The sequence below is a fragment of the Furipterus horrens genome, unplaced genomic scaffold (genome assembly GCF_987537825.1).
Source record: "Furipterus horrens unplaced genomic scaffold, mFurHor1.1.pri manual_scaffold_7, whole genome shotgun sequence".
NCBI lineage: Eukaryota > Metazoa > Chordata > Mammalia > Chiroptera > Furipteridae > Furipterus > Furipterus horrens.
The window spans coordinates 141,181,696-141,200,388 of NW_028327177.1; the positions used below are offsets into that span (position 1 = coordinate 141,181,696).

Below are 18,693 nucleotides of genomic sequence, written 5' to 3' on the forward strand. Positions count from 1 at the left end.
TTGTATCCATCATGTTTGGGACTCTGTGCTTCCTGGACTTGCATGTCTATTTCCTTCACTAAATTAGGGAAGTTTTCTTTCATTATTTTTTCAAATAGATTTCCAATTTCTTGCTCTTTCTCTTCTCCTTCTGGTACCCCTATGATGCAAATGAGGCTGCTTATACTACCCTCATTTTTTTTTGGATTCTTTTTCTTCTTGTTCTGATTAGTTGTTTTTGCTTCCTTATGTTCCAGATTATTGATTTGATTCTTGGCTTCATCCACTCTCCTGTTGTTCCCGTGTAAATTGTTTTTATTTCAGTTAGCATATCCTTCGTTCTTAACTGGATCTTTTTTATGCTGCCGAGGTCCTCACTAAGTTCCTTGGGTGTCCTTATAACCAGTGTTTTGAACTCTGCACCTAATAGATCGTTTATCTCCATTTCATTTAGCTTTTTCTGGAGTTCTGATCTGTTCTTTCATTTGGGCCATGTTTCTTTGTCTCCTCAGTCTGGCAGCCTCCCTGTGTTTGTTTCTGTGTATTAGGTAGAGCTGCTGTGACTCTGTGTCTTGGTCATGTGGCCTCATGTAGTAGGTGTCCTGTAGGGTCCAGTGACACAGCCTCCCCTACCACCCAAGCTGGGTGCTCAAGGTGCGCCCTTCATGTGGGCTGAGTACACCCTCCTCTTGTAGCTGAGCCTTGGTTGCTGCTGGCGGATCAACGGGAGGGTTTACCCAGGCCAGTCAGCTGCAAGGACTGGCCGTGACCACTGACCACCCTCTGCCCTCCGTGGAGGACCAGCTGAGCAGGGTCAGGGCGCTGGTGCTCTGACGTGATCTGTAGCTGTGCACTGGGTGTGCTGACCCTGGGGTTTCCCAGGTGGTGCAGGCCAAGGTCAGCCCCCACCTGTGTTCTGCCCAGGGCTCTCCTGCCTGAGCTTAAAGCAACCTGAAGTGGCTGCTACCTGTGCTGGGCTTGGAGATTCCCAGGTGAAGCCAAGCTGTGAATCTAGGCTGGCTGCTGCTAGTGCCGGGCCTGGGGCTCACGGAGGCCGGCTGTTGCTTGTTTGAGAGGATTTGGGAAATTGTGTCTTTATATTTTTAAGTGACTATTAACTACAGCTTTGTATCCATACCTTGCGGTTAGATTAATTTACATTATTAGTCCTCACCTAGCTCTGCCATGAACGGTGGAGGCGGAGAGGAGCAGGGCCAGTTTGCGGACTCTCCGGCATTCCACGCAGGAGTGTTGCCAGTTTGTCCAGGTGTTGTTTGGGAGAGGCTTTAACCTGAGATGAAATTCACTAATGAAACAGTTTTCTTGTGTCAGGGATCATATCAACAGAGAAACTGTACAGACCTAGTTACTTCCGAGTTCTTTGGCTGGAGAGCTGGGCGATCGGTGTGAAGCCCCGCGTGCTGCAGAGGGGCTGGTTGCTGGCGGGCAGGCGGGGGCGCCGTGTCCCTGAGCTGCGCACAGAGGCTTGCTCTTCACCTGGGGCTTCCGAGCCAGCCACGAGGTCCAGAGGTCCCAGGACCCCGCCCCCCGCAAGACGGGGTGTGGTGTTGATAGCGTCCACTGGCGGCTCCTTGCGGCCTTCCTGGGCCCTGTCACCTGCTCTCCTGCGTCAGCTGAAGCCCTAGTCCTGTCATCTGTTATGATTAGAGGTTGAGAACAGGTGTTCGGGAGTCATCGGGGTGGTGCACGAGTCCTTGGGGCGGCCCGAAAGCTGGATGCCTCTCCCGGCGCCTTTGGTCTGCTCGGGCACAGGCTGTGCCCTGCCTCCCGGCCGGGGTGGCCACTCAGAAAACGCGGTGAGAGGCAGTCAGGGGCATGTGAGTGAGTCTCTGCTGGTGCAGAGTGGGGAGCGCGCCTGGTGCTCTCCCTTCCTCTGCCCTCCACCCCCATCTCAGATTCCGGAACCTGCCCCGTCCTCCGCTGTCTGCTCCAGGTTAGGCTGCCTTCGGTCCGTGGATTCCTGTTCACACAGAGAAAGAGATCGGATATCTGTGTAAAGACCCTGCAGACGGATGAGCCGGGGTCGCGGCGCTTCCCTCCTCTGCAGGGGTCACCGTGGCTGGGGTCTGGCCCCGCCCGCAGGCCCATAGGCTGGTGGTTGAGTCCACCAAGTGATTAGGCTGTAAAAACGTTGCTGTAAGGGCGGTCAGAGTCTCAGACCCTGATGACCCGACCACAATGCCAACTGAGTACCACACGCCTGCGTTTCAGGACGGTGTGATCCCGGTGTCAGTGACACCTGGTGTGTGCAATCCCATGGCTTCTTGGGGAGCAGGAGCTCAGCTGAAGCAATGAGATCACCTTGAGGTTCTGGCTGTGAGAGCGCCTAGTCCCAGTGCCTGTGCCTCTTCTGACTTCTTTTTCCCCTTTTCCGTCCCTCTCCCTCTCCCCGTTCTTATTCTGCAGCGTCGCTGGCTCCTGTCTCCTTCCAGCCATCGCTCTTCTGATTGTCCTAATTATTATGACACCTTCTCCCCGCTCTGCATGTCCATTTTCTGCTCAGCTCCCCAAGCTGCTGCATTCACGAGGCTGCCTCCTGCTAGCGCACAGCCCAGCAGCTGCATTGATCTTGTTAACGGCTCCTTTCATTCACGGAGCCTTGGAGGCACCGCCTCGCTCCATCTAGGCTTGGCTGGCCTCACAGCCTTCTAGCCAGGGCTGCAGGGGGGCCCCTTGGGGGCAGGGAAGGGGGCAGTGTCCCGGAGATTCTTCGTGCAGAACTCCTAGGGTACAAGTAATGAGCCAGAAGCCAGCTTACCTGAGGGGACGTTCCAGGTTCTCCCAGGCTCTGACGGAAGTGAGGGTCTGGCACTCACGGCCTCTGAGACCAGGCTCCCCGAGCCTCACAAAACCCCCTTCATTCCTCGCGGCGCACTGGTTCCCTGCAGAGGGAACGCGGGGTCTGCGCTGCCGCTCCCTTTACGAGCCGTTGCCCTGCTGGCTGATCGCACTGCTCCCCACACTTTACTGCGCTTGTAGCATAAAACACAGTGCTCTCAGCTCACTTATTTCCAGCTGGCGGGCACCCTGACACACGGTCTTCTTCGGTCACACTGGTGTAGGCCGCCACTTTTTCTGTAGATGTCTCGGGGCCCCTAAATGTGCCGCTCCCGGAGCTCGTCCCTCCCAGTAGGTATTCCGCAGGGCCCAGCCAGGCCCTGGGTTGAATGCTGGCTCACAGAGAGAAAGGCAGCTCCCCCTCCCAGACCTCAGCCTGTGTTTATCGATTACGTAGTTCTCTGGGTTATTGGGGTCGTCTTGACTTAAATTTCTTTAGCTTTCTAGGACGGTTCTTCAGAATAATGTATATTTTCTGCATCAATATTTTTCTCAAAAAATGCTGAACTTTGCATATTTTCCTTTGCAGGCCTGGCTGCAGAGAAATGAGAAAAGACAGAAAAACGAGACTGCCTTTTCTAGCACTAAACACAGGCTGGAAACGTGGGGCTAAGGAAGGACGTGTGTTTGTTTTTGCAGGCCTCATCATTTCTCTGCAGCTTCTCCGCGGGGACATGGAGCAGATAAGGAGAGAAAACCCCATGATATTTAATAGGGGATTGGCGATTACGAGAAAACTGGGGTTTCCTGACGTCATCATGCCAGGTAGGCAGAGCCCCGTGGGGCTGGGGTGGGACAGGGCCAGGAGGGTGGATCCCAGCGCCTGTCTCGGGAGCAGCGGGTGCACTGCGCAGTGGGGAGAGCTGCGGCCCTCCCACGCCTCTGTGTCCCAAGTCAGGTTGCTGCCTGCAGTCTGCAGCCAGTGGCTTCTCCGTTGCTATTTGCTCTTTTCCAGAAGCCTCCCCCCACCCCGCCCCGATTCACCAGGTTAGCATGACGATCCAGCAGCTGGCTCTGTCTCCATGGTGGCTGGTGGCAGCCTCTCCCATGGACGTTCATGGGGTTTACACTCCTCTCTTCCATCACAGGCCTTGGAGGAGAGTTGGCACACAAGAGCCTCCTCTTTAAGGGGAAGAATATACCCAAATATGTGCCTGTGGCGTTGCTGAGTTCCGCTCATGGAGGACTAGCAGATGCATCTTAACATGTTAGAAAAGTGGATCAGGCAGATGGTATCCGTCAGGCATTGTGAGTCGTATGGGCCAGTCGGTTTCTCGGGAACTGTCTCTCCCGCCTCGTCTAACGCCCGCTGGAGAGCCAGGGCAGAAAGTGGGAGTAAATACACTGACCCTCCAGTGTGAGTCCAGCGTGTCAGTCCCAGGTTTGCATTTCCTAGGCAGGCAGATGCAGGCAGCGCTGGAGAAGCAGGTCCAAACAGGCCATCAGAGCCAAGGGGGCTGCAGGGGAAGGGGAGGGAGAAGGGTGTCTCAGACGGGCGGCAGGTGGCCTGATAACCAGAGAAGATGTGAACAAGGGGGGGGGGGGGTTCAGGGCAGACAAACAGCCGGTTATCGGGACAAGGTACAGGAGCTACGAATCTACCCTTTTCCACTGAGATTTAATGATGCACTAAAAGCTTGTTTGCTTTTGCATGGAAGGGCCGGGCCGGGCCGGGCTAGACCGAACTGATTGTGAGCACTGTGAATTTCACCTGTTTGGGGTTCTCCACGGTGCGCTGAGTTCTCTTGTGCTGGATGTTGGCCAGCACACACCGAAGGGGAGTGCGGCCTGAGCACAGGGAAGGCCCATGTGCTGGGTCCCCGCTGCTGCCCCCCTTCCCACGCTAGGCCCAGACTTGTCTTCTCTTGCCTTCGACGCCTCTGTGTAGACACTGTGCATGCAGAGCAAGCTGCGGGGAACAGCCTCACCCTTCTGCTCATGCACAAAAAGGGGGTCTTCTGGATGGGAAACCTGGGCCAGTCGGTCAGCCCCGTGCTTGTTTTTCAGTGCTAGGGAGACATATGCTTACGAAGGCCCTGCCGTGGATGGGCGTCCTCCCAGGACGTCTCTCCCATCCTGCTCTGACGCTGTTCCTCAGCCGTCTGTGGCCCTGGGTACTGGAAAAAGGAGAGGCCGCGCATAGTCCCTGGTTTCCTGGCAAGGTGTCATGGAAGAAAGAGCAGGCGGTTACCCAGATTTCTCTGGTGGTCGACTTTAATTAGACATCCAGGCTCATGAGGTGGAGCCATATATTCTAAGAGATGTATTTAAAGTCTGTCCTTTCTTTTAAGAACTTGTTTGTCTAAGGTTTGGACATTTCCTTCCAATTAATCTTCACACAGAGAATCAAAACCAACTGAGCAGAGGCTAGAAAGGAACACGCTTCAGTCAAAAATGTCTCTTAGCAAAGTTCTTTCAGAAGTGACCTTGTCCAGGCCTCATCTGTGGGCAGAGACCCTTTGTGGAGCGCCGTGCATCTCTGTGCATTGGTGACACACGGGTTATAAAGGACTTCCGGGTATGCTACGCGTCACCATGGAGACCAGCTGTATCAGGCAGGCTGAGGTTAGGGGGGACTCTCCCTCCCCTGGGCAGCTAAGGGGTCATCCTGTGATTTGCCCCACAAGCCAAGGCGCTGGCGGTCCTGGGTGGTCCTGGGCGGTCCTGGGCGGTCCCTCCGGGGCTGTGAGTGTGCCGCTGTCTGTGCCGGGTGCCTCTGAGTACCGGCGCTGTGGCTGCAGCTAAGGGCGGGGCTCGGGCAGAAAGCTGCCCTCTGTGCAGAGCTGCCTCCTCCCCCACCCGCCTCCTCGAGGTGGCCGCTCTCAGGGTGGTGCGCTGACAACTGCCAGCCCCGTTAATGCGCCCCGAGGTACCATCAGAGTGGGTTCGCCATCCTCGGGCAAGGTGCCGGGACTGGCCTGCAGGCCCTGCTGCAGCAGCAGGAAGAGCGTGGGGAGTGGTACCTTGTGGCTAGCCTGTCTGGGGAGAACATGACTGTGGTGAGAGGTTCTCTCGTGGACTTCCGTGCCCCGGCTGTTCCGCTCTCGGCCCTCCCAGCACTGGGGTGCCCGGGTTAGGAGAAGCTGTGGCCGCTTCACACGCAGGGGTGTGGGAAATGAACACAGAGATAAATTACGGCAGCAGCTGTCAGCATGTCAACACTTCAGCCTGAGAAATCAGAGCGAATGTAAAACTTAGAATTACTCATAAACTGGGGCTACTATCTTAGAACGGCCCAGCACTGGCAGACGCTTGTCTGGGGGAGCCCACAGCGCTGTGGCAGAGCCCCGGGGCCGTGCAGGAGCTCAGGAAAGGTCTCGCCGGCGCCCTCCCGTGGCTGCCACGGGCGTGCACGCACACACCGCGCGGCTGCTGTGTATGGCGTGTGCACTGCGTGCCGTAGCTCAGGCCCTGAGTCCTGGGTTATAGAACCGAGAGACGTGGGGATTTGAACCCCATTTTGAGACGGAGTGCACACGGCCTTTTGTCGGTTCATCGCCTTGCCGTGGTCCTTCCCCTTCCCGCCAAGTCCGCTTTAGCTCAGTGCAGAGCTACTACCTGTAGCGTGACTTCGCTCCTTTCCCGAATTTCTTCCAAGAAGACGGGCGGGACAGAGGTGAGCAGGACAGGTGTTCAGGTGAATAGGCAGAAGTTCACACCGTTCCCAGGAATTCACCTGTCGGAATTAGCCCCCAGAAGAACCTTTAAAAAAGGTGTTGGCCAGAAGGCTGTAACTGAAGGGGATGATTTAAAATCTGCTCATCTGAGAAGGCCGTGCCCTCTCTAGCCCGGGGCCGAGCCTGCAGAGCAGGGCCGCCGCGGCTGGCTGCCCTCTGGTTCTTAGCGCTCCTGGGCGCTCTGGGACCAGCCGCAGCGCAGAGCTGGGTCGTGGCTGCGTGGGGACTATAACATTGTAACTTCTTTCTGAAGCCTTCGATTTTTAAGGCTGTCATTTGCTGTGAGGAATATGGACCAGGGTTTTAAATGAGTTAAACGGTTTTCTGTCCTGTCAGAAAAAAGCCCGCCCTCTGATGTAGGGCGACCTGTTGACTAAGTGTCCCCCAAAGCACAGTTCTGGGACTTCAGTGTGGATCAGAGCCGCCTGTGCGGCTGGGGAACCCCAGCTCGCTGGGCCCACTCCAAGGTTCCCCCCGATACAGGAAGTTTGGGGCGGGGCCTGCGAATGTGCCTTTCTCATGAGCTCTCAAGGGGTGGTGATGCCGCTGGTTTGGGGGCCCCTTTGAGGACCGTGCCCTAGCGAGCGCTCTGCTCTAGGGGTGCTCCGCCCTCCCCTGAGTCAGACCTGGGGCAAGCGCTGCTCCCCTCTGATTGCCCTGAACTTGAGCATCAGGAGGCAGCGGTGCAGGCCTACTCTCCCTCCAGGGGACCCCCGACTCTTGCCCTTGTGCTCAGAAGAACACCCCGTCCTCTGCTCTGCCCCCCGGTGAAAAGAGCCCGCCTCGTCGCCGAGCTGCAAGTGATGCTGATTCTCTTTTCCTGTGTGTCTTAATTGTTCTTGTTTCTCCCGGTGCTGCCCCTCATCCTCGCCCCTTTCTTTCTGGCGCAGAGATGAAGATAGTTGGGTGTAAGTGTCCCCTTCTGTGTGTCCCGTTTGCTTCTTGCCTGCTTGGTTTCCATCTTCATTTGTTCCATGGAATGTTGCAATACTGGGGTGGGGTGTCATGTACATTATTAACCCTTCATCAGCCTCACCTTTTGGGGTAACTGACAAAACTTAAGAAGAACAGCACCCCGCCCGGCCGAGGAGACTGGGTGTCACTTTGGGTGGCCATTAAGATCTGAGGAAGCAGAGGAAGGCTGGCAGGGTTAGAAAACCATAACAAGCCCTAGGTGCACGGCTACAGGGAAAGCCTTTTTTTTTTTTTTTTTTTTTTAACTCCTCACCCGAGGGTATATTATTGATTCTAGGGAGAGAGAAACATCAATTGGTCGCCTCCCATATGTACCCCAACCAGGGAGGGGACCCACAGCCTAGGCGTGTGCCCTGACCAGGAATCTCACTTTTCTGGCGTACGGCCTTCACTCCACCCCACGGAGCCACAGAGCCACCCAGCCACGGCTACAGGGAAAGCGTTTCGTGAGACAGATCAGCTGCTCCCATTGAAAAGAACACGAGAACGCTCATTCCGAGCTACAAAGGACCAGAAAGGCAGCAGGCTTCTCCTTTCAGCCCTGCCGGGCCCATCTGATACAACGTGCAAACACACAGAGACACGGCTTTTGAAGGAGAGCTCTCCTCAGAGGGAGCGATGGCAGTGCCCCCGCGGACCGGGGAGCCGCAGGACTGCGGTCCCTCCGAGCGCCAGACGAGGCTTTGACAGTGCATCCGAGGGATGGTTTAGGCTCAGCCCCTCTGGCCCCACAGCAGATTGGACGGTCATCACATCATCGGCCCGTGAGAAGAATAACCACATAGAGCGAGGTCACTGTCCCCATTCCTGTCGTCCTGTGAGAGCAGGCGCGTCACTGGCTTTGTGACAGTAGAAACTGGTAGACGTGTGACACTGAAGACTCGGTTAGAAAAGTCAAGACCCTGTCTTCCCTGGGCGCTGGAAGAAGTCCTCCCAAGAGCCTTCTTCCTTCTTTTTGTTCTCTTTGTCTCTTCCTCAGAATCAGAACGTTGACAGAATAGCACATTGGTTAGACTTCTGAAACTGCCCACACCGAATGGTGGCTCATGTCCCTCCACCTCCGTGAACGCTGTGTGGAGACTTCGCTCCTGTTCTGCCGAGAGGCAGAATGGCCGCCGTCACAAGCAGGCTGCTGTGACGCTGGGAGAAAGTTCTAGTTTATAACATGTGGCCCTAAGGGAAAGCAGGCGCTGTCGCCGGAGCCCTCCTGACCCCGTCCAGGAGTGGATGGGGCAGAAGTAATACAGTGTGAAAACTACTCGCCTTGAACCCAAAGCCTCCTAACGTGGGATACAGCGATCCCTCACTTATCACGGGTATTCCATTCTAGACCCCCCGCGGCAGGTGAAAATCCGCAAAGTAGGAACCTTACGTTTATTTCAGTCTTTACTGTACAGGACCGCAAAATCCCACGATACAGAGAAAAATCCACAATAAATAATTACATATAATATATTTTTTAAATCCCACGATACAGTGAGGCCGCCATAAATGAGTCGCAATATAGAGAGGGACTGCTATCCTTTATACAGAAGGAACACACAAGTGAGCGGCCGCGCGTGCGTGGGCCGTCCTGGGCCGGCTCTCCTGGGACAGGGCTCTGCTGAGGCCGGGACAGTGTGGCTCCAAAGCCCCACAGAGGCTGGAGTGTCCGCAGAGAGCTTGTTACCGACAGATGCGCTGGTGCCTGAACTGTACCTCAGAGACTCCGAAACCTGTAGGGAGACTGCTTTCGGTGAGACCCGCGAACACGCGGTGAGCCCTGCGAGCTACACCGGGAGGCAGGTCTTCAGAGGGTCAGACCTGGCCACGGAGGCCGGCCGTTCTGTGTCCCTGTCGGGCGCAGCGCTGTCAGGGTTCCCCAGCCCCTGAGACTGGTGGTAGCTGGAAAGCACCGTTCCATCTAAGCCCTCGCTCCGTAAGGACCCCAGAGTGTTTCCGGCCAATCCCTGACATAATAAGATGGCCTCGGGTTCATTACCTTGCTCCTTCCCAGCAGGTGTTTGTGGGGACTTAGGAATCTGGATTTTTTTCTTTTTTTTCAGCCTCACCCAAGGACATGCTTATTGACTTTAAAGAGAGGGGAAGGGAGGGAGAGAGAGGGAGAGAAACATTGATTGGTTGCCTCCCGTACACACCTCGGCCAGGGACCAAACTTGCAGCCCAGGCCTGTGCCCTGACCGGGCATCAGACTGGCAGCCTTTCAGCCTGCCGGGTGACGCTGCGCCCCGCCGAGCCCCGCTGGCCAGGGCTGGGTTTGTGTGTAGCTGCAGTGTAGGGACGCGTTGACACGTAACTGCGCCAAGCCAGGTATCGGCAAACTGCGGCTCACAGACCAACAGCGCTTTTTTCTACCACCTGCCGGCTAAGAATATTTTTTCACATTTTACAAGGGTTTTGGAAACAAAGAACATGTGACAGGAGACCTGTGGGACCCACAAAGCCTAAAATATTTACTGTCTGGCCTCTTACAGAAAAAACATGCCAACCTCTGCCTGTTCTTAGCTCCCTAGTCTCCTGACACGCAGCGACAGATGTCAGCAGTGGGCAGCGGCCACCGCGTGAAACTGCAAGGACAAAGACTCTGTCCTGAGGCCCTCCGACCACACAGCCACAGGCATTCATCTGCCACCCAAGAAGCCCCGTGTGTGTTAACTGTGCACTCAGCACTCGGAGATGGAAGGCGTGGCTGGCGGTGCTGGGCGCTCTTCCAGCCTTAGGTGGCAGAAGGCACCCGACAAAGGGAGGCAGGGCTGCCCTCAACAACGCCTGCTCCCACTTCCTGCCCAAGAGCCTCCCCTTTTATAGCCCAGGGTTCCTCCATGCTGTGTAAGAGCTACCCAGCCCCCACCCCACACCCAAACTTCATGAGCATCTCCCCAGCAGCACCCCATGTGCTGGTCCCCTGGAGTTAAGCCCTGGAGAGCATTAGAATCACCTGGCAACTTTTCTAATGTATGTGCCCAAGCCCCACGGGACTCTCACCGGGTGGATGCTAGAAACACTTTAACAAGCTCCCTAGGGGATCCAAACGCGGCCTGACCTCAGAAACCACTGCGCAGGCCTTCTCCTTCCTACGTGCGTGGTAACCTCCCTGTCTTCGTCCCTCTCCTGGCGGTCGGTGCTGAAGTTCACGGGAGCCTCCTGGAGGCAGTGCCTTAACCCCAAAGCATGACTCCCCTGGTGGGCTGTGTGAACATGCCCGAGGGGCGGCTGAAGAGCAGGGAGCGTGGGCGGCTGGCTGTCAGGCAGTGCTGGGTCGTCAGGTCCCTGTGGCTTTTCACATTTGCTTGTTCTTAGGTTTTCTGCAACTGCCAAAAGATGTAGTGGAGAGCTTAATTTCAAAGGTCCCCCAGAGAGTTTTTGACAAGGAGGCCCAGCAACGTTCACGCTCAGGAAGTGCCGTTCTTGGAATTGAGGCTGTAATTTGCAAAACTGCAACCCACAAGGCACCCTAACAGCCGTTCTGATTGAGAACAGCCCCGGCCTGAGCACATCTGTTCTCCAGCCGAGGGGCAGCCCAAGGCCCGAGGAAACCAGGCTACTTCAGTCTGCAACCCATGGGTGCCGCTGCTTAGATTGATGCATTTTCTCTGCTAGATAATCGCTCAAGGCTTTCTGTTTAGAGAGAAGATGTTGAAAGAATGAAAACTGTAGGGATCTATAGCTCAGTCGTTCCATCTGAAATTGGCGTTTTGGTTTAAGACGCCCCGGAGGAGCTGCCCAGAAACCGGGAGCTCCCTCTGCAGGACCAGCCCAGACCGAATTCCGTCCTTACCGAGGTCCAAGGCAAGGCCCAGCTTTGTGTTAGTATCTGTCTCGTGTATGGCTCGGCAGTTGGAAAGGCTTCTTTTGAAGGATTTGCTTATTGCAACGTGGTTAACTTGCGTCTAGAGCCACAAAAATTGTAAAATTATGCACAAGCTAGAATACTCTTGCTACTAGGCAACCCCCTGCTTTCAAAGTCCCTCGTGGGTTACCTGAAGAGGAACTCCCAGAGGGTGCTGGTTTAAACCCGGGTGATATTTACACAAAGCTCTTGTTCTGTAGGTTAGACATTAAAATTCTCTAGACTACTCACTTTTCTGCCAAATTAGCCTATAAACTGAATAATTATTTAAACTCCATAGTAAAGCTAATAGTTAATTAAAAAGCTTTTTATCAGAAGGCCCTGCGATACCTGTTTCAATTGTTAAAAATTAAAGGTGTAACCAACTTTGATTTATTCCATTATCATAGCAGTAACCCATAGTAAAGTTCCCAGTTAATGTTTTCTTTTCTATTGAATTTATTGGGGTGACATTGATTAATAAAATTATATAGGTCTCAGGTGTACAGTTCTACAATACATCAGGTTTATATTGTATTGTGTGTTCACTGCTCCAAGCCAAGTCTAGTCTCCACTTAATTTTGAATTCTACTTTCAGGACTGGTGGTAGTGTGCTTCTGTTCCGACAGTAACAAGCTAGTGAATTTGAGTTTACCCTCCCCTCCTGCTTGCACACCTGCGTGCACTTTTAATGATGTGCCAGGAGGGCCCAAGCTGGGATGTCCTGTAGAGACAGATCGAAGTCTCCAAGTCACCAAAGGTTAAGGTGGAGGCTCTGCTCAGCCCAAGAGGAAAGTCTGTGCAGACAGCAAGCACAGATGTCCGCAGGGCAGTCGCATTTGTGTGTGATTTTCAGAACACATTTTCCTCTTCTCTGCACGGTGGCCTCAGGGCTGTTTGTTTGGGGAACAAGATGGTTGTCACACAGAGAAGGTTCTCCGCTCTCCGAGGACAATTAATTCCTTCTTATGGGCTGCTCTTCCCCACTTGAGCCACAGTATTTTGAGAGCTCCATTATGTGCCCAGAGAACCACGATGGCACTCCTAGGACAGGAAGGTAACCTGGGGAATAGGCAGCCTGGTCATGAAGACCCCAGAAGCCCGAGCTGCCTGCCAGCCCTGCTCTGCCCCCGCGTCGTGCGTAAGAGCCTCAGCCACTTCACAATCAGAGAAGAGGCTGTTCGTCACCATCGCGTGTCTGACCGAGCCAGACACTCCCTGCTAACCAGAAACAAACCCTGTCTGAGTCACGGTGATTCCAGGGAACGAGCACATTGAGATGTGCCAGTTTTTCTAAGAAATGAAGTAGGATGTCTGCCTTCCGCATTGGCTCGCTTTACAAGTTAATTGCTCATCGTCTCTCAGTTGATTTCTTCAGGCCACGAATACATCTTCACTTTGGCCTTACCTGTTTTTGTTTGTTTTTTATTGTTCTGTTTGTTTTTTTTTGTTTTTGTTTTTGTTTTTTTTTTGCTATTTTCTTCCTTGGAAGATGCTCCTGCCCTGAGTCCTTACTATGTTTTTTTGAAAGTCAAAGCCCTTCTTTAGAAAGTGTGACTAAAACTCATCACGTTGCAGATCCGGAAGCTTAGAGCAGCCCAGACAAGCTCCTCTTATCCGGGAACAGCCCGTCCCGTTCCCCGTAGAAAGGCAGACGGGATGCAGGTCGTTCCCGCAGGGCAGCGTGAGCCACTCCTTCCCGTCTCGGGCGGCCGGTGTGGGCAGCGTGGGCTGGAGCCAGCGCACAGGGAAGCGGCAGGTGCCCCCCGGGTTGTCGCCCCGGTGCTTTAGCACTTGTGCTTCTGGGGGAGCGACCCCGGCTCCCAGAGCACTTGTCACAGAGAGGAGAAGGCCTGACGCGTCCTCAGGGAATGGGGTCTGGAGCTGGGCCTCCGCAAGGAAGAAGTGCTGTGGCCTTCAGGCAGGCTCGGAAGGTTAGGACTGCAGAGAGAAAACCTGTAAAAGAAGAAAAGACTTTTTTTTTTTTTTTTTTTGAGGGAAAGGAGGGATTAGTTGAGACGTGGACAGGACATGATTGACGTTGATTCTCGGCTCTCTCCTCCGTGGGAGGCTGCAGCCGCGGCGACTCTCCCGGGAGGAGAAAACCGAGCGACAGTCCCCTGTGCTCTGAGGGATGCTTCTCCGCCCCGCCCTGCCCCTTCCTGCCGGGCACGGGCTGGGCAAGCCCTGCGGAACCCAGACTCAGAGGGCACGTGGCTGAGCTCTGCTCCCCGACACTGGTGGGGTGGCCATCGTTATTAACCGAGCTTGGAATGCCCCGTGCACCCCGGACCCTGGAGGCGCCAGCTGCCAGCCCGGTCCTCCGTGCGGGTGGGCCGGCGTGGCTTCTGTGGTCGTGCAGACACGGCATTTCTCTCCCCACAGGTGACATCCGCAACGACCTGTACCTGACCCTGGAGAAGGGCGATTTCGAGAGAGGGGGCAAAAGCGTACAAAAGAACATTGAAGTGACCATGTACGTGCTTTATGCGGACGGAGAAATCCTGAAGGTAAGGCTCACCAGCCAGTTTGGAATGGAGGCTGACCCTGACGTAATCCCACCACCTCTGTGGGCTTTGTCCGGAGACCCATCCTCCTTGGGCGGGATGGAGCCCAGATCACCCCTGCACACTCTTCTCTGCCTCTGTCTCAGCTCGGGAGCCCTGGACGGGCTTTGATAATGACTTCCAGTGCCAACAGCCTTTTTAGGAATCCTTCCGACGCCTTCCTGCTCCAGCTTAGACCTGTTTCCTCTAGTTCTGTCCCACCCGTTCCTTCTGCCGAGCCTCCAGCCGCCTTCTTTTGGTGACTGTTATTAGGCCCCACTCCTTTTGTTCCGGGAGCCAATACAGGAGAGTGACATTTGCTCTTTGGTCAAGGGGGAGACTTAGGCACTCACTTGCTGGTCCTCAGTGATGTGACAAGGAGCAGTGGGCTCAAGCCCTGGAAGATGCTTCCGGCCCGTGTGCTGCCGGGATCCCTGAAAGCGAAGGGGGGGCTGTTTCACTGTGGTCAGTGTGTGTGTCCCTGTGGTCCTGTCGTGGTGGAGTCCCTGGCAAATCCCCAGGCGTCATCTGCAGAGCGCTTGGCCTACAGCAAACCGGTCCTTTCTCAGACCTCGTCTGTGTATGCTGACCACAGCCTTGCCAAGCAGGCAGGACAGGAATGATGATCCACCTTTTACAGAAGAAGGAGGTGAAATTAGCCAAAGGCACCTCCCAAAGCGAGGCAGAACTAGAGGAGAATGTTGAAATGGTGGTCAAAACGGTGATTCGTCATTTTTAAAACCCACCTCGAGGACGAAGGCACATCCACGGTGCACCCACAGAGCTGCTGCCCCCGCCCCCCCGCCCCCCCGTGCGGACAGGGAGCCACTCCTGAGTGTCTGTGGTGCGGCTTCCTGTCCTGCCGGCGGGGGCGCGGGCGGTCCCAGGACTGCAGCTTCGTGGCACTCTTGGGGAACGGGGGTGAGTTAGGTCTGGCCCCCCTGGGACAGTCGGCTGCGGGCCACCAGATCGGCCGGTGCAGCCCTGGGCTGGGGGGCTAGGAAGCAGGCTCTCTCCGCTGGGTAATTTCTTTGTGTGGCTGAGCGGTCAGTGTGCCATGTACAGCTGCCCTCTTCCCGGGAGGCCACCGTGTGCTTCCTCAGCAAGGAGGCAGGGCCAGCCTGCCTCAGTGGCTCAGATGCACCTTCCGGCGTCTTGCGAGGAGCATGCGACTGCTGCGTCCTCAGACCGTCGACACGGAAGTGCTGAACTGAAGCCAAAGGAAGTTTCTCACGTGCCGGATGCCTCCCGGCGGGGAAAGGAGACCGGCCCAAGGGAGGAGGTGTCCCAGTGACAGAAAGCCGGGGGCTCCCTCCAGGGAGATGACGCCTGGTTTTGCTTCTCTCTTCCAGGACTGCATCAGCCTGGGCTCAGGAGAGCCCAACAGGAGCTCCTACCACTCCTTCGTCCTCTACCACAGCAACAGCCCTCGCTGGGGGGAGATCGTGAAGCTCCCCATCCCCATCGACCGGTTCCGCGGCTCCCACCTGCGCTTCGAGTTCCGGCACTGTTCCAGTGAGCGCGGCTTCTCTTCACGCCCCTCTGAGCACGTGGATGTCACGCTTTCCTCTCTGGCGTGGAATTAAGAGAGTTCTTATTACCGGGGCGAGAAAATGAGAAGCTAGGAAGGAACGGCCATTTCAGGCCTGGGATGTCACGAGGGGCTGTTCTTGGGACAGTGATTTAAAGCCACGGGGTTGGGCATTGGCTCTTAGTGTCCGACCGGGACACTGGGTAACTGCGTGTCGTTCCCCTTTGGGTGTTACCTTCACGTGTGTCCCGCGGCTCGTGGGAAGCCTCTGGCTTATCAAGACCAGCAGTTGCATCTCTATTTGGGTCTGGACAGCCTGTGCGCCCTGGGGTGTGAGCGGACACGCGGTTCAGTACGTTGCTCCGGGTGCCTGCGGTCAGATGGGTAACTAACAGAAGGAAGGGACTGAGGGGTAAAGAGCACAGGCGGTGAGCGCAGGGGAGTCTCTACGTTTAAAAAGTGAAGCCGGGGGGCAAAGCAGCTAACACTGGGCTCTGGTCACAGCAAAGGACAAAGGCGAAAAGAAGCTCTTCGGCTTCGCGTTCTCGCCCCTCATGCGGGACGACGGCACCACGCTCTCGGATGACACCCACGAACTGTATGTGTACAAGGTACGGGGCCCGGCTCTCGCCCCCTCAGCTCCCGGCCCCCAAGGCCATGCCCAGTGAGGCGGCGCGCTGGACGCAGAGTCGGGCGCGGGTGGGTGGCAGCGGGAGAGCAGCGGGCAGGCTCTTGAATTCACGCCCTTCCCCCACGGGCCCTTGTCCCCCCCCCCCCCCCCCCCCCGCACTGGTCGTGGAGACCCGCTGCCGCCCTCTGTGCCCCTGTGGCCGTGGCTGGCACGTTCAGGGACCTGTCTGAGATCGTGGTCTGTCGGCTGTCGCAGCCTGCGCCCCCACGGCCGCCTGCGCCCCAGGAGGAGGCTCCGAGCCCTGACACCTTCTCTGTAGAAGGTGTGTCAGCCAGTCTGGGGCGCTGCCGGACGGAGCGCTCCTGGCTGTGACTCCCACGGGTGGCGGGCTTCAGGGAGCGCCGTGTCCCCCCTCGTGCCCGCAGTGCGACGAGAACAGCACCTTCAACAACCACGCCCTGTACCTGGGCCTGCCCTGCTGCAGGGAGGACTGCGGCGGCTGCCCCAGCGTCCCCTCCAGCCTCGTCTTCCAGCGCAGCCCCAAAGAGTCCTTCTTCATCTCCACGCAGCTCTCCTCCACCAAGCTCACCCAGAACGGTAGGCGCAGCGGCGGCCGGGGCCCGCCCTGCCTCGGGGGCCGGCGTGCGTAAGGGAGGCTGAGGTTCCTGCTGTCACCCACAGTGAGGGGATTCTCGGCGCCTGAAGCTGAGGGAAGCACTGGGCAAGCAGCAGCCCCACATACACACCCAGAGCTCACAGATGGGACTTTGGCCTTGACCTCAGCACTGAAGAAGCTGCGGCCGTGCAGCCCCTTCTCTTCCTCCAGATCCCAGCTGTCCGTGGGTGGGAGAGTCTGGGCCTTGCTTGTCCCGGGCATGGCCGGGGTTCACCACCTTTTGGGCTTGCTTTCTAGTGGACCTCCTGGCTCTGCTGAAGTGGAAGGCCTTCCCGGACAGGATCATGGACGTCCTGGGGCGGCTGCGGCACGTCAGCGGGGAGGAAATTGTCAAGGTGAGGCTCCCCACGGCCCCCACGTGCCGCCCGGGCGGGATCTGGGCAGCAGGCTTCCCTGCCCCCTGGGTTCTGCCAGGGAGCCCCCAGTCCCCGGGGAAGCCGCCCTGGTGTTGGTGCCGCGCGCCCCCCTCAGGTGTCCCTTCCCTTTCCCAATGTCGCTCTCACTTTCCGTGCTCTGTGACCCTCCTGCCACACGCCCAGCCCGGGGCCTTCTGCCTCTACCTCCCGGTGAGCGAGTGGGACTCTGAACCCACCCCATTAGCCTGCAGCTGCCGCCGTCGCCCGGTCTGTCACTCAGAGTCCGACTCGGGCTGGCGTTGTCAGCGATGGTGGCAGTTTTCATTGGGAAATTTCAAACCTGCACAAAGGGAGGCAGGATAATACCAAGGGCCCTCCAGGCGCCTGTCACCGGGCTCCAGCCACCACCGTCCCATAGCCGGCTCCGCCCGCCCCCCTTCCTGTCTTGCCTCCCGCTGTCTGTGGTTTTGAAATAAATTGTAATCGTTGTATTATTGAATTGCGTTTTGACCAACAGAACATTAGCTTCGATAATTAAAGACTACCAGCACCAAAAATATTTCTTCTCTCCCTTGGTTTTCACACCTTAGAACTCAAAATGCGCGTGCTCTAAAAACAAACCGCAGCGGGAAGCCAGTGTTTCCAGATTGTTTATTCTCGTCGATCATCCTTAGCCGCTGCATTCTCCCTCCTCCTGGGACACTAATTTCTAGATTAAATCAGCTTCTCCAGGGAAGGCCTGGCTGCCACACCCTCATGCAGGTGTCCTCTGCAGAGTGAGGCCACAGGAGGGGAGCAAGGGACGGCTGAGCTTTCCAAGGTCCCAGGAAAGTGAGCTCTTTTTCTCAAATAAGTTTGGCATCAGAATCACTTAGACAGTCTTGGTCTTAAAATCGCTGTCCTAGATGGAGGTACTGGGTGTTACAGGCCGGTGCTCTTTCCCTGGGAGTTGAGCGCTTCTGCGACAGGAGGGGCCTCTTGCCATTCCTTTGGGCTCTAAGCAACCCCCCTGGCCCGCCTGGTTCCCCTCACCAGGCAAAGGTGGGTGCTGGGTTCTTCCTGAACGGTGTTTCGGGATATTCGGTCTTTGAGTTTGTTTGCTGGGAGGTAATTCATCGGCGCAGGGAGATTGGACTGCGTGTCCAGGGCCCTGAGGCCAGGCCTCCGGCTTCTGTGTTCTCGCAGTTCCTGCAGGACATCTTAGACACGCTCTTCGTGATCTTGGACGACAATACGGAAAAATACGGCCTGTTGGTGTTCCAGTCTTTGGTAAGTCTCCCCCTTCCTGGCTTTCTGTTTGCGGTCACGTATTTTTAAACGAGGGAAATGATTTACTAAAATGTGCTCGGATGCTTCCAGTAGAAAAGGGACTGAGGAGTATCGCCCCAGAAGACTAACCCACCTACGAGGCTGAGCCCTACAAGGTCAGGTTTGAGGAATTCAGCGAGGTCAGGTCCGGGCCTTCACTTCGTGGTTCCGGTGCTCAGCCTCATCACTACGGCAGAGCTGCCTGGCCCCTAAAATAGTGACCTACACCCACAAAAGGCCCAGAGACTAGTATAGAAAACCAGGTGGTCCATTTTTTACTTATGAAGTTGGATATAACCACCAGAGAAAGCAGAGACTCGCTCATG

The 18,693-nt window shown here is 56.1% G+C and overlaps 1 protein-coding gene across 1 annotated transcript in view; it reads left to right on the top strand.

The window, feature by feature from the left end:
- The window catches only part of DOCK3 (dedicator of cytokinesis 3), a 218,468-nt gene that overhangs the window by 136,957 nt on the left and 62,818 nt on the right, over window positions 1–18,693 (top strand). The window contains exons 14-20 of the mRNA XM_090284832.1: window positions 3,478–3,603; window positions 13,705–13,829; window positions 15,218–15,380; window positions 15,901–16,007; window positions 16,453–16,624; window positions 16,941–17,038; window positions 18,245–18,328. Of these exons, the coding sequence (XP_090140958.1) occupies window positions 3,478–3,603; window positions 13,705–13,829; window positions 15,218–15,380; window positions 15,901–16,007; window positions 16,453–16,624; window positions 16,941–17,038; window positions 18,245–18,328 (875 nt within the window). The remainder of the gene's footprint in view (window positions 1–3,477; window positions 3,604–13,704; window positions 13,830–15,217; window positions 15,381–15,900; window positions 16,008–16,452; window positions 16,625–16,940; window positions 17,039–18,244; window positions 18,329–18,693) is intronic.